At 33.1% G+C, this 14,063-nt stretch overlaps 1 protein-coding gene across 1 annotated transcript in view; it reads right to left on the bottom strand.

Annotated features, from left to right (window-relative positions):
* Positions 1-14,063, bottom strand: part of LOC143043206 (uncharacterized) — a 62,160-nt gene that overhangs the window by 10,085 nt on the left and 38,012 nt on the right. The window contains exons 7-8 of the mRNA XM_076215618.1: positions 12,559-12,635; positions 5,690-5,833 (exon numbers count right to left, since the gene is read on the bottom strand). Of these exons, the coding sequence (XP_076071733.1) occupies positions 5,690-5,833; positions 12,559-12,635 (221 nt within the window). The remainder of the gene's footprint in view (positions 1-5,689; positions 5,834-12,558; positions 12,636-14,063) is intronic.

Raw genomic sequence — 14,063 nt, forward strand, 5'->3', positions numbered from 1 at the left:
ACGAAGGCTACATTAACGCCTGAACGTCTTCCTCGATAAAGACCGTCAACCGGAAAATTCACACCGCTATGCAATATGGGAATTTTTTACTAAGTTGGCAGCTAAAGAAGGAGGAGTTCCGGATGTTAATTGATGTTAAATGATGCAAACTGATGTTAATTGATGTTAATGAATTATTATCGGATTTGTGTTAATTGAACACACGTGTTTGGTAAGATAATTACAAGACAGTTGCGCAGACTCATTATCCTGATCGCCGCCGATTGGCTCTCTCTCACAGAGAGCAGGCGACGCGGCCAATGATCATAAGGAGTTCAAGCCCTCGTGTGGGAGAAAATCGGACACGGAAAGGGCTTGAATTATTCGAGTTACGTTAGGGGTTAAGTATAATACCATCATAACATATATGAGAGGAACATAACCCGTGTCCTGCCAGCAACTGTTTTTTTTAAATAAATGTGTTTAGTTTCGATGCAAAGAGCCTATAAGTGAATCAATATTAACGCCAAAATATGCAATCTTTAATGACCTGACAACAGTATCGTAACTATATCCCTTCTTAATAAGTATATTTAAAGGTTTGTAAGCTTCTGAGGTGAATACTGACATTTTTGTGCTTTATAAAGAATATTTCCATAAAAAATGGATGTGAAATACCTGAACGTATAAGAAGTCTGCATGTTGAGCTATATTTAATATTGATGTCGTTATACCGATGATAAATTTAGTAAATGTTTTGACTAGTTTGTGATATTGAAAACCCTGTTGTAAAATATTTTCAGTAATACATAAATTTCTTTCGTTAAAATCTAAAACATTTTTACTTACACGAGCGAATCGTAAAAGTTGGATATATAAACACCGTTAGATGGTGACAAGGGGACGTCACCATCTATAAATGGATAATTAACGATAGGAAATGAAAAATCACCTCTTTTATCATAAATTTTAGTATTAAGCTTTCCGTTAATGATATAGATATCAATATCTATCGAGGAAAGGGCAGTGGTCATTGTTAGTATTAGCTTTATTTTATGTAAGTTCAACAGGATAAATTTCTTTTAATTTAGTATACATACTGATGTCGTTATTATTGAGTGCCAAAATATCATCCAGATATCTAAAAGTATTATTAAATTTGTTTATCAGAAGTTGTTTCGATGGGTCTTTGCTGATTTTTGCAATAAATTGTAACTAACAGCAATACAAAACAGGTCCGCAATAAGTGGTACACAGTTAGTCCCCATTGAAATTCCGATAACCTGACGATATACGGAATCCCTAAAGCGAACAAAATATTATCTAGTAAAAATTCAAGGGCAGATACACTCATATGCGGCTTAGCTTAGCGAAAGGTAGTGCGACGTAATCAGTCAAACAAACTTTATTAGATTAACTCTCTAAGGAACGATCGTTTCCATTGGTCAATTCAAACCTTCGACCTCACACCTTCGAAAATAGAACACACATACTATAACGTTGAATGGACTGATTAATATTCACGTATCTGGTCAAGGTCGTTTAAAGCTTCCATCGACATATTCTCATACATGATTCCAATCACAATTCTAGCTTTTATAAATGTGCATGTGAAATTCATTGGTTTTATAGTTTTCTGCAATTGGTAGTAAAGTTTAAACTTTAAAATCTTAACAGTTTTCACATATAAATATTCAATTTAAATGTCTCCTCTAGATCAAGGGACGACATCAAAAGTTCAATGTAGGATAAAAAAAAACCTCAATTCACATATTTTTCCATTAATTCCTCCCCCCTTGCTTATCCTGCATTTTCTTTTACTAAATGGACTCGATGAATTAACGTTGTTAACGTTAAAAATGAAACCGTACTTTTCTACAAACACTTCATATTCTTTTCCAAGTTTTATGTATTCGACATAGGATAGCGATTTTTTTCCGTTTACTTGAAGAAAAAAAAAATCCCGAAATTGTAAGTAAATTCTTAACATGTAACCAACCATGCTTTGTTAAGAAAAAACGGAGATGGCCAATCATGGCACAGGGGATGATTAAATGTAGTTTATAAACTCCAACGATATACTTCATTAGGTTTTGCTATTCTCGGTTGAAAAACGAACGTAAATTATATATTGTAAATATTTATAGACCGTTGGTCTTCCCGTTTAGATGGTTTTACACTAGTAATTTGGGGGACCTTTATAGCTTGTTGTTCAGTGGCTCCGTGTTGAAGGCCGTACATTGACCTATCATGGTTTACTTTTATAAATTGTTATTTGGATGGGGAGTTGTCTCATTGGCATTCACACCACATCCTCCTATATCTATGTAAATAGACACAAACAGTTTTTAAAAAAGAGTTTATTCATTAAATCATTCAAATGTATCGATAGAAAGGTGAGTTTTTTTTTGTGCATGCATTTAGTCATCCTTAATTCTTTGATATTTTGTTTATCAGTTTATCATACACGTTTCGTTTTGTATTTCATTTTAAATACGAATACATACTACATATACTTTAGCGGAAAGTTCAACAATGTTATGCAGCTCTATTCTTACAGTATAAAATTGAAAGATAAATGTTCATCCATTTAAAATCGAAAACAGTACATTTATATTTAAAAAAAAGAAGATGTGGTATGATTGCCAATGAGACAACTATCCACAAGAGACCAAAATGACACAGAAATTAACAACTATAGGTCACATTACGGCTTTCAATAATGAGCAAAGCCCATACCGCATAGTCAGCTATAAAAGGCCCCGAATTCAAACAAGAGAATTGTTCCTTATAAAAGAGGGACGAAAGATACCAAAGGGACAGTCAAACTCATAAATCTAAACCAAACTGACAACGCCATGGCTAAAAATAAAAAAGACAAACAGAAAAACAATAGTACACACGACACAACATAGAAAACTAAAGAATAAACAACACGAACCCCACCAAAAACTAGGGGTGATCTCAGGTGCTCCGGAAGGGTAAGCAGATCCTGCTCCACATGTGGCACCCGTCGTGTTGCTTAAGTGATTACAAATCCGGTAAATAGTCTAATTCGGTAGGTCATATTCATGAAAGGGAAGGGGATTGTAGTTACGACGTAAGGAACATATCCGATATCATTTGTGAAACGGTTATTCCATAACGGTCAACCAACTCGTGATGGCGTCCGTAAAATTTACGAAGGGATGATTTCAACTTCACCATTTGGAACTCTTGGTTTAATAGCTTCCTTGTGAGCAGCAAACCTCTATCAAGAAAATCATGATAGGAAATGCAAGCACGGGAATATCGTATCAATTGGGAGATATATACCCCGTATGCAGGTGCTGCTGGAATGTTGCTACTTAGAAATGGAAAGTTCACAATTGGAAAGCTGAAATCATCTCTTTTGTCGTAAAGTTTTGTTTTCAACCGACCCTCATTGTCAATTTCTAGATGTAAGTCAAGATATGAAGCCGACTTAACTGTATCTGTAGTATCCTTTATCTCTAGTTCGATTGGATAGATGCGTTCCACATAGTCACCAAATTTTGAATTGTTTAGTGAAAGAACATCATCTATATAGCGGAAAGTAGAGTTAAAGGATATTGCTAACTTCTTATCTTTCTTCCTAAGAAGTTCCTGCATGAAGTCAGCCTCATAATAATAAAGAAACAAGTCGGCGAGTAGAGGGGCACAGTTTGTTCCCATTGGAATGCCGACAGTCTGTTGAAAAACACGTCCTCCGAACGTAACAAATATGTTGTCAATCAAGAAATCAAGCATCTTGATAATATCAGTTTCAGAGAATTTTTTGTTTGAATCAGAGTGATTCTTTACAAAGTAGGATTTATCCCTCCCTAAGACAAGATACTTGTATCTACGTTGGCCATTCTGTTTTATGAAGCAAAGTAATATCAACTCTTTCAAACTTATAAACTACGATTTCTCACAAGTATTAATTTATTATTTAGTTCCACACATGCATAAGAAATAATCTTCGCCGATGTAACATTTCAATTTATTACAACAACATGCCTTCACTGAATTCATTCAGGTGCACCAATGATACGATTAAAGTTATTTTGTTTCTATCTTTGGGGGGGGGGGCAATTTCCTCCGTTTATGGTACGCTAAATAGCTACATTTTTGTACTGTGTGTATGTTTTATAGCATGAAAATAATAAAAGAGGAATGTCAGTGCAACCACTGATTAATGATTGTAATGGATCAGTATTATGAGATACTTATTATAAGTGACTACAACATTGTTAGGATTATAACCTATCGTCAGTATGAAAGAAATTAAAAGTGGTTCATATATTCGTCCGTATAAAAGCGGCACATGTATTTTATTTTATCCTTATATTTCTCATCATGCCGGGTACAAGATAATTGAGTTGCTGCATGCAAAGAACTTAGAATATTACTTAAAACAAACTATCAGTATAATATTTCGACCCCACTATTTGAAGTTAATAACTATCAGTATAATATTTCGACCCCACTTTTTGAAGTTAATAAAACATTTATTTATTTCTTTTGACCAAAGGTTTGTAAACTATACAAATCATTGTTTTTACGTTCGTAGTAACATAGTAAATTCCATTGTCGGTCACCTGTGTCAATTCACGTGCACACTTATTACATTGTTGTTGTATTTAAATCTTTCGGCCAATGAAATGAGACATAGCAAGTTGTTTGTTTGTGATACGCCAGAATGTTATCAATGAACTATCAAACGCTAAAGTCGACTGCATTTCAGTATATAGTATCAAAGCATGACCTATTGACATAGTTTTGTTTGATTATTGCTACTAAAAAATGACCTAAAAGAGTGTGAACATATGCCCATTTAATTAGGTGTGTAATTTTTTCTTAATGAGAATGTGCGGCAATGTGGTATATAGGGTAGAAAAATCAAAACTTTGAACGATTCAAAATCACCAATATAAGCATGCAATTTACCCAACGAGTTCTTCACACTCCAAAAGTAATTAATACCACTATTTTGGAAGGCCTTATTTGAACAATTTATTATCAGGTTTTTTATTGTACCAAGTGTACTGGTAAGAAGAATAGACAATTTAGTAGTGGAACAATGGCTTAAAGACGAAATAAATCTATATTTGTTTAAGGTGTTTTGTGTAGCTTCGGAGGACAATACATAGTTAAGACTTTCATTATATTTGGTTCTGCTTGTAAAGCGGTAGCTAAAAGTTGATGTTTGTTACAGATGTCGTCTCCTGAAAATGGAGTCAGTTGGAATGTTGGTGAATTGGTGATTTCTTTTTTCAGAACCTCAATGTAAAATTTACGTCAAACAATAATAATATTATTATCAGCTTTATCGGCTGGGAAAAAACAAATTCTTTGGCTAGTTCTTTTATTTTATATTTGATACGAGAAATAGGTTTATTATGGTTATTGTTAAAAAGTAAAATGTTCTTTAAAATGTTAAATACGTATATCAACTATGGTCATTACTGAATTAAAAAAAGAGTCCATATATTTTTTGTCATCTTTTTATAGTTTACATTATGCAATGGGGATTGTGTCCACATTTTCAAGTAGTTTTTAGTAGATTAATTAATATCCTCATGTCTTGTTTATCGGTGATTAGTTCTATCAGTGCAATTGAACCATATTCTTATATTTTAATGAACATATGTATTAATTCATGTTTCACAACTTGAGCCTATTTGAAGTAAATAAGTAAGTAAGTCACCTGTTTTCATCCTCCTTTATCCGTTTTGCTTTAAGCATTGTCATCATTGATTCCTCATAACTTTTATTTTGCTCTTGTAAACTGAGAAGTTCAGTATCTTTTTCTGAAGACCATTGTCCCTCGACGATAGGACATTGTGCAAATCTGTAAAAGCAAACAACAAATATTAGGCATTGAGAACAAGGGTAACAAAATACTAATTCGAACAAAACCAGAGGTACCGTGGTGTGTATATATGACAAACTGAGTGGCAACGCCAAAGTAAATTCATAAATCAGTTAGATAAAAAAAAATGACAAAAGAAGTGTAAAAGTACATCCTACGAGTAAGATTCTGTGAAAATTTCCCAAATTTTGTCAAGGGGTCCATGAAATTCTGTTTGTTTCTATTTAATTCGAGTTCTGTTTATAATTCGATAGTTTAGCTCTAAAATAACGGAATGATAGATTGAAAAAACAGTACAAAAAAAAAAAAAATACTCAAATTAATCAATCCACCCCGCCCTTGTTTAGGTAGACAGATTCTAAAAGACCAAATAATAGTGGTTTTTTTTTTTTAATATTTTTCTGGTATTCCCCTCCTTACAACTTTAAAGAAACAAGAGGCAATGCAGTACCTTCTTTTTGTTTGTCAGATCTTTTGATTTCAAAATTTCCTTACAGCTTTTTATTCTGATTATTTTATAAAGCTAACCTTGACCTAATATGACTCCATATCCGTGTTGTACATCGCTATTTAACCGTTATGTGGCGCCTCTTACAAAGATAAATATATATACACATTTTCATATTTGCTTTTGCCCCTGAAGCTCATATATGTTTTAAATTTTAAACGCTTCTTCAATAGATTTCTCATCTTTGTTAGTAATGTTGTATCAAATGCAACTAAGTTTATACTAGCTCCCAAATGAGACCAAGTTCTGCATGGAAGAAGTCTGTTTCCAAAAAGGTTTTTGTTACTACGAAGACATGCATCGAAAATCTCCACTAGTATAATCTTTAAATCTGTTTGAACAACGGAATAATTTATTTTCAATATCCATGGACCTTGTTTTCCTATTCTCAAAGTTTTAGTATTATTGAAATAGACAATTTTTGTTTGTTGGGATTTGCAGTCAGTTCAGGGACTTCGAAAACCCCTACATAAAGTGGTTTGCTTAGTGTCAATTTGATTAAAGTACAGAACCTGTGTTCACGCCTTGATTAAATGGATATGAAAACGCCCCATTCTACGTGCTGTTTTAAGACATTTCGGGATGCTCTGGTTTTGTCGGAATAATACACACTTCACAAAATATGACTTAAAATTCAATGACTGCTGTAATAATTATTAGAACAGAAAGTTAAACGAAGCGTTGTAAGATTCCTAACATCAAAGCAGCTTATACACACGAGCTGTATCTCAATCAGATTGGCTTTTTGTTCGTACATCTTAATCGACAAAAAACAATCAAATCCATATTCGCAAAACATTTTCGAAACTCAACTGAAGCTGCATGATCTCTTTTCGGTGCTGGTTCAAATATTTTACCACCCAATTTAAAACTTTCCAAATAATTAGTTTTGTCATTTTCATCAATTGCAATGTCTTTCTATCAGCCACAAAATTTGACGCATAAACAATAGATAATTAAGTTGATGTCAGTTCTTTTAACAATGCATTTAATTATCCTGCATTTGTTATCGCACCTATTTCAACTACTTCATTTTACCAATTTGGGATACAAGGATTGCAGTCCTAATAGAGTTGCCAGATTTACGGTTTCAAATATTTTCTCGTCTCATTTTTCCTATCATTTTCAACTTATTAGGAGTTTTGAACTGTGTGTTTCATGGAAGCAAACAAATTTTTTTCTATGACACAAAAGAACCTTAACATCAATCTTAATTCTCTCGCGCCATAAGTCAAATAAGGCCTCAACGATGCTAATCCACCCTTTTCTGTCTTTTGCCGCTGTTCTAGCTACGTTCCAACTTGTTCATCTTTGTTGGTTCCTTTCTTTCTCTGTTGTTCTCCTCCATGTAGTTTTTTGCCTTCCTCTAGTTCGTTTCCCTTCCGATGCCCATTGTAGTGCTACATAACTGTTGTTGTCTCTTTCACGTCTTAATATGTGTCCTATCCATTTCCGCCGTTTCCTTCTTATTTCACAACTGAAGTTTCTGGTGTTAGCAATTTCGTTGACTGTTTTGATTGATGTTTTACTTTGCCATCTTATTTTTTACGATCTTTCTTAGGCATTGGTGTTGTACACTTTACTTTTCTTGAAGGTTTTCATGTTTCACATCCATACAATAATACAGGTCTAACTAATGATTCATACAGGTGTATTTAGTTTTTCGTCCAATTCCTCTTGCATACTATATATTTCGAAGGCAATGGAATGTTCCTCTTGCTTTCTGTATTCTGTTCTTGATGTCGCTACTTCCTCATCCCTCTTTGTCCATGAGAGCTCTCATGGTATGTGAACTTGTCTACATCTTTAACTTTCTTGTCATATAATGTTTTCAGCTCTTACCCTTTGTTTGCTTGGATCTCAGAGTTTTACACTTTTTGGGGTGAAGTTTTGATGAAAGAAGTGCTATGTCGTCAGCAAAGTCAAAATCTTCTAGCAAGGTATTAAAGTTCCATCTTATCCCTCTTATGGTCTTGTCTGGTATTCCATATATAGCTCTTCATGATCTTCCATAGACTCTATCAGTGGACTGAGTCAAATGCTTTTTGAAAGTCTATAAAAAGTATGATTAAAGCTGACCTCCATTCATTTGTTTGATCCAGTATGTTTTGAAGGATAAAACTCTGTTCGATTGGTCCTCTTTTTGATCGAAAACCTGCCTGCTCATTCCTTAATCTTTTGTTTATTCCTTCTTTTATTCTTTCTATCAGCATTCTGCAGAATACTTTGGTGAAAACAGGTTAAAAAGTAACTCCCCTCAAGTTGTTACAATCTATCATATCATCCTTTTTAAAGATCTTGCAAATCGATTCCTTTCACCTGTTAGGACTTTAGTGAGTTCATATAAATCTTTGCTTCTGCAATTTTCTGCTACTTTTTCTGCATCCTCAGCCATATGGTACCACTTCCTTTTATCCTCTCGAACACTTTTCTTAACATCGTTGTTTTTCTGTTTGTATTCCTCATTTAACCTCGCTTTTAATCTTTCTGATCTAGTACCTTGTAATTTATTTTTAGTGTATTTCCTTTCGTCCACGTCCATGTATTGTTGGTTATCCATGGTTTACTAATCTTTTTACTGCTCCCCAATACCTGCTAAGCTACCTTGGTGTATATCCCTACTGAACTTCAATATGTTATCACTGGATCTTTATTTCACTTTCTTCTAGTACTTTGAATCTGTTCTCACTTCAATATTGTACTTTTTCCTTACATCCATAATGTTTAGCTTGTTTAAGTCATATCTCTCTCTTTGTCTGTTTTCTTGTAACCTTTATTTTTGCCAGTTTGATTCTGATCTTCGACCTTACTAAGTAGTGATCAATATACACATCTGCTCCTCTCATTACTCTTGTATCTAATACTGATGTCCTCATATCCCCACGTATTATTATATGATCTATCTAATTTGTTATTTTCCATCAGAGGATTTCCATGTTACTTTGTGTATTTCTTTGTGTGAGAATATAGAGTCTGTTATAAGGAGACTGTTGATTTGGCAGAGATTGCATAATAAATCCCCATTTTCACTATTGTCCCACATGCATGTTTTCTTAACACCTCTTGCATATGTATGGTGTCTCTGCCTACCTTTGCATTCAAGTCACCCATAACTAAAAGCATATCATTCTTATTGCAAGATGAAACATTATCTTGTAGTTGTTGGTAAAATTTTTCTTTCTATTTGTCTCTTGCATCATTTGTTGGTACAAAAGAAGCACTCCGATTAAGCTCATCTGAGCCAAAGGGTCAAATGAACTTATATCGTCTCTTGGCGTTCGTCTCCCGTCGTCGGCAATTTACGTTAACAAAAATAGAAACAATAAGTTTCTGACACAGAATAAGTTTAGTCAAAGAACTTGAATTGGTTTTAAGATTTGAATTTATATTCATCTTTTTGCTTTTGTGCAATACACTATGATGTTGCAAAACAAAAAAAGATTTGAAAAAAATGTTCTTTTTAATATCCGAAATTTTGAAAACAAATTGTCCCCAATCACCGATTTCTTTTTAACCTAGCCCCTCCTCCCTCTTTTCCAAAACAACAATTACATTAAGATGTGGTCATAATCTCAGTTCAAATATCCAATGGAGTTTACTACCATACTAAACCATTTAAATACATCACTAAAGTCTTAAAATAGAAAATGACATACATAATTATGGCTAAAATTAAGTTAAAGAACCCTAGTGAGCACACTCACATACCCCACGTCCCCACATTGTCACTGAAGGAAATTATAGCTGTTAATGTTTGCACCTGTCCTAAGTCAGGAATCTGATGTACAGTAGTTGTCGTTTGTTTATGTAATTTACACGTGTTTCTTGTTTCTCGTTTTTTTTATATAGACTAAACCGTTGGTTTCATGAAACTCTGTTGTGTGGTTTCAGAGGAGTTGAGATGACATACTGTTGCAAAGGTATATTAAAGCAAATAATTTCAAAGGGGCGGAACTCCTAGACAAAAAAATGAATCGTAATTTACTGTCGATATGCACATCTACGTAGTATGTCCTTATTATCTACAAAGTTTCATGAAATTCTTTAGTGTTGTTTCAGAGGAGTTGCGATGACAAACTGTTGCAGAAGTATATTAAAGCAAATAAGTTCAAAGTGGCGCATCTCCTAGAAAAAAATTACGAATCTAAGTGAGCGCGCTCACATACCCTACGTCCCCACATTGTCATTCCCCACATTGTCACTGGAGAAATAAAATAACTGTAAGAACAAATAATTTTATAAGAACAAAAATATTGAATCATATTTTTTTGTCGATATGCACATCTACATAGTATATATGTCCTTATATTCTACAAAGTTATATGAAATTCTGTTTTGTGGTTTCAGAGGATTTGAGATGACAAAATGTTGCAGAGGTATATTTAAGCAAATAAGTTCAAATGGATGTTACTCCTAGAATTTTAAATCGTAATTTCCTGTCGATGTGCAAATTTACGTAGTACACCTTTATCATCTACAAAATTATGAAATTCTGTTGTGTGTTCTTTTTTGCCCCCAAATCTTAAACGGTTTGAGTCAATTCTAATAATCCCTTTGTGGTATGGCAACTTGTGGCAGAATTTCAGAGAGACCTATACACCATTCCTAGTCATTGTCTGGAAACTACGAAAAATGCTTATTTGAGCCCCCTTTTGGCCCCATATTCCTACATAACATACAAAAGCAATCACAACTTCCCATTTGTGGTCATAAGCCTTGTGTTTTAATTTCATAAAATTCTATTCACTTATACTAAAGTTATTGTATGAAAACCAAATGTCTTCGGTTGACGACAACGACGACGACAACGTGATACCATTATAAGACCTTAGAAATAAATTAAAAGCATTCCAAATAGTATCAACATGTCAAATTAACAAAAAAGTACGATTTTAGAGTACTCGCTGTCAGGCATTGGGTAATGCAAATTTGTAATTGTAATGCATGGTACATGTAATTCATAACATTTTTTCCTTATTATTCAATGTAATGTGTAATGCAGCAATTTCTGCATTACATGTTATTGTAATTTAATGAATAACTTAAGAAAAACGTTGTGTTATTTCTTGCATTGCATAACATGGTATTATTTTTTCACATACTATATATCTTTCACAGATTGTTAAAGATTTAGCTAAAGCAGAATTTATGATTTCTGGATTTATTAAGAACATGATTATTTGGATATTGTTTTTTCATTTTTATCTGCAAAGCATTACTTTTTGTAGTGAACAGATTTTTTACTTGATACGTAAATTCAATAGGTATACGAAACAGTTGTTGATTATGCTAGCATCTTTTGGGACCTCATGTTTTTTTTTAAATGTTTGATTTTTTTCACTTAAAAATAACATTTCCAAATGTAATGTGTAATTGAATGCATTACTTTGCACTTTTATTTGTAATATAATGCATTACTTTGATAAATGCATGTAATTGTAATTGTAATTTAATGCATGCTTTTGTCAAAGTAATTGTAATATTATGCATTTCATTGCAATGAAATTCGCTCTATGCCTGCTCGCAGTTACTGACAGCTAGTTAAAAGGCAAAACAATTAATAATAAAAAAATCATGCATCAGAGACTGAAATCAACTGAAACTAGTATTTTAACGACATGGACAGTCAGAGAAGACATGACTTGTGCAATGCCTAAATTTGATGTATCGACAGGCAGTATGATTGTTAGAGATAAAAATGAACGTCTGTGTGTCTTTATACATCCTGTTTAAATAATAAAAAAAAATTTAGTTACGTTTTAATTAGCTCATGAAAAAATCGATATTATAGCCAATGTAAATTATATTCAGAGACTCATTACATGATTGGTAGGATGACCTTTACTTACTAGTGTGTTTAAAGGTTCGATGAGATTACACGGATCACATAGTGATTTCCGTGCATTTAGTACAATAAGTTTTCTACAGGTTCAGTCAACATTTACTAATCACTTCTTTGCATCTACGAAAGAATGCAGTCAAAGTTTAAAGTAATATGTGGTAAAGAAATCCCCGACTTAATAATTTACCAATAATGCATTAATTACGTTCAATAAAATATATGGCATTACTACACACACGGGCACAACGAACGAGTTTGGATATATAAATACCATATAATGGAGCCGAAGGAACATCGTCGTCTTAAAAAAGTAAAATAAACAATAGGGAATGATTGTTTTTCACTTTACTGTACCTGTTTGATGATGAAGCGGTGCTGGTATCAGACGGTTCCGAAGCAGTCGTTTCTGTTTTGTCGACTTCTTTCTTTGCCTTTTCAATAGAATATACACTTAACAAGACACTATATATTGTTTGTAAGAACATTTCAAAACTGCATTGTTATAGATTTATTTATTAAACGCAAAAATCAAACACTCGAACACATCAAATGAATTGAAAATACATATCTTATTTCTTCACAATTGATACGTTATTCTCGTGCTTGTTCACACTATACGGACTTTATATACAGGAGTGTGCTTCTTACGCAGAAACTGCTCCAACAAAGTTATGAGGAGGACAGATTAAAATTGACACTCCGTAAATTTTATGGACACCATCACGAATTGGTGGATCCATACGATGTATCTTTGACCAAACTAGCTAAGGACATTTTTACCACATGGTAGATTGTTGTTTGTCATTATGTCGTCTAATCTTTTAATTACCAAACGTGACTTATTCCCCATTGTGACTGTTTTGCTGAGTGTGAATTCGCATTACTATAAAACGTGTTACGGTACTTGTCTATCCCAAATTCATGTATTTAGTTTAAATGTTTAATGTTTTATTTGTAATTCTCATCGGATTTTGTCAAATGTGTTGACTTCTTTTCTATTATATTTATGTGTTATGGTAAATAATATTAATCACCGCATTCATTTATTATATTTCATTTTGTTCAACGTAATCAGTGCGATATTTTAAGTTTAAAGTGAGATTCAAAACAAACCGGACATAGCTTTCTAATATAGTTAATTGCTGCCTTAGTTTGCTATTAATAAATATTGAAATGTGCATTGTTATTAAGTGCAATATCAGTATTTAGTTCAAATGTAATCTTGGGTCAGTCCTAGTCTTATCTTATTCATTCAAATGACGTCATTTTTCATTTTTTGATGCTCTGTTTTACAAATTAAAATGACGTCATCATTTTTTTGTCATTTTTTACAATTTCAAATATGACGTCACTTGGCGTTGAGGTTTAAACATATTCGGATGTGTCTACATATTGTGTTGCAAATGTCTGGTTATGTAATATATTTCAATTGTTTCCTGTAATAAGTTAATATTTCAGTTCTATCATGTACAGCTTTTGTTTATTAATTTTATAAATTTACTGTTTGCAAAAGTATAAATTATTCTAAATGATAAGGATGTTCTGGTAACTAACAGAAAACCCTGGCCGTTTTTGGCACAACTTTTTTTTAATCTTTTGGTCCTCGATGCTGTTCGACTTTGTGCTTGTTTCGCCTTTCAAACTTTTGTATCTTGGCATCACTAGTAGATCTTGTGTGGATAAATGCACTTCTGGCGTATTAAAATTTTCAACTTGTTGCCTTTTGTTGGCTGTTGTTCGTGTGTTTCTTTGTCAATTGTATTCTCCAATTTATTTATATTGTAGTCCTGTAGTGTTGAGTTGTCATCTTAATGTTATATTTCACATGGCTATAAAAGGGGAGGTTTGGCATGCCACAA

This window comes from Mytilus galloprovincialis, chromosome 8, assembly GCF_965363235.1.
Source record: "Mytilus galloprovincialis chromosome 8, xbMytGall1.hap1.1, whole genome shotgun sequence".
Lineage (NCBI taxonomy): Eukaryota > Metazoa > Mollusca > Bivalvia > Mytilida > Mytilidae > Mytilus > Mytilus galloprovincialis.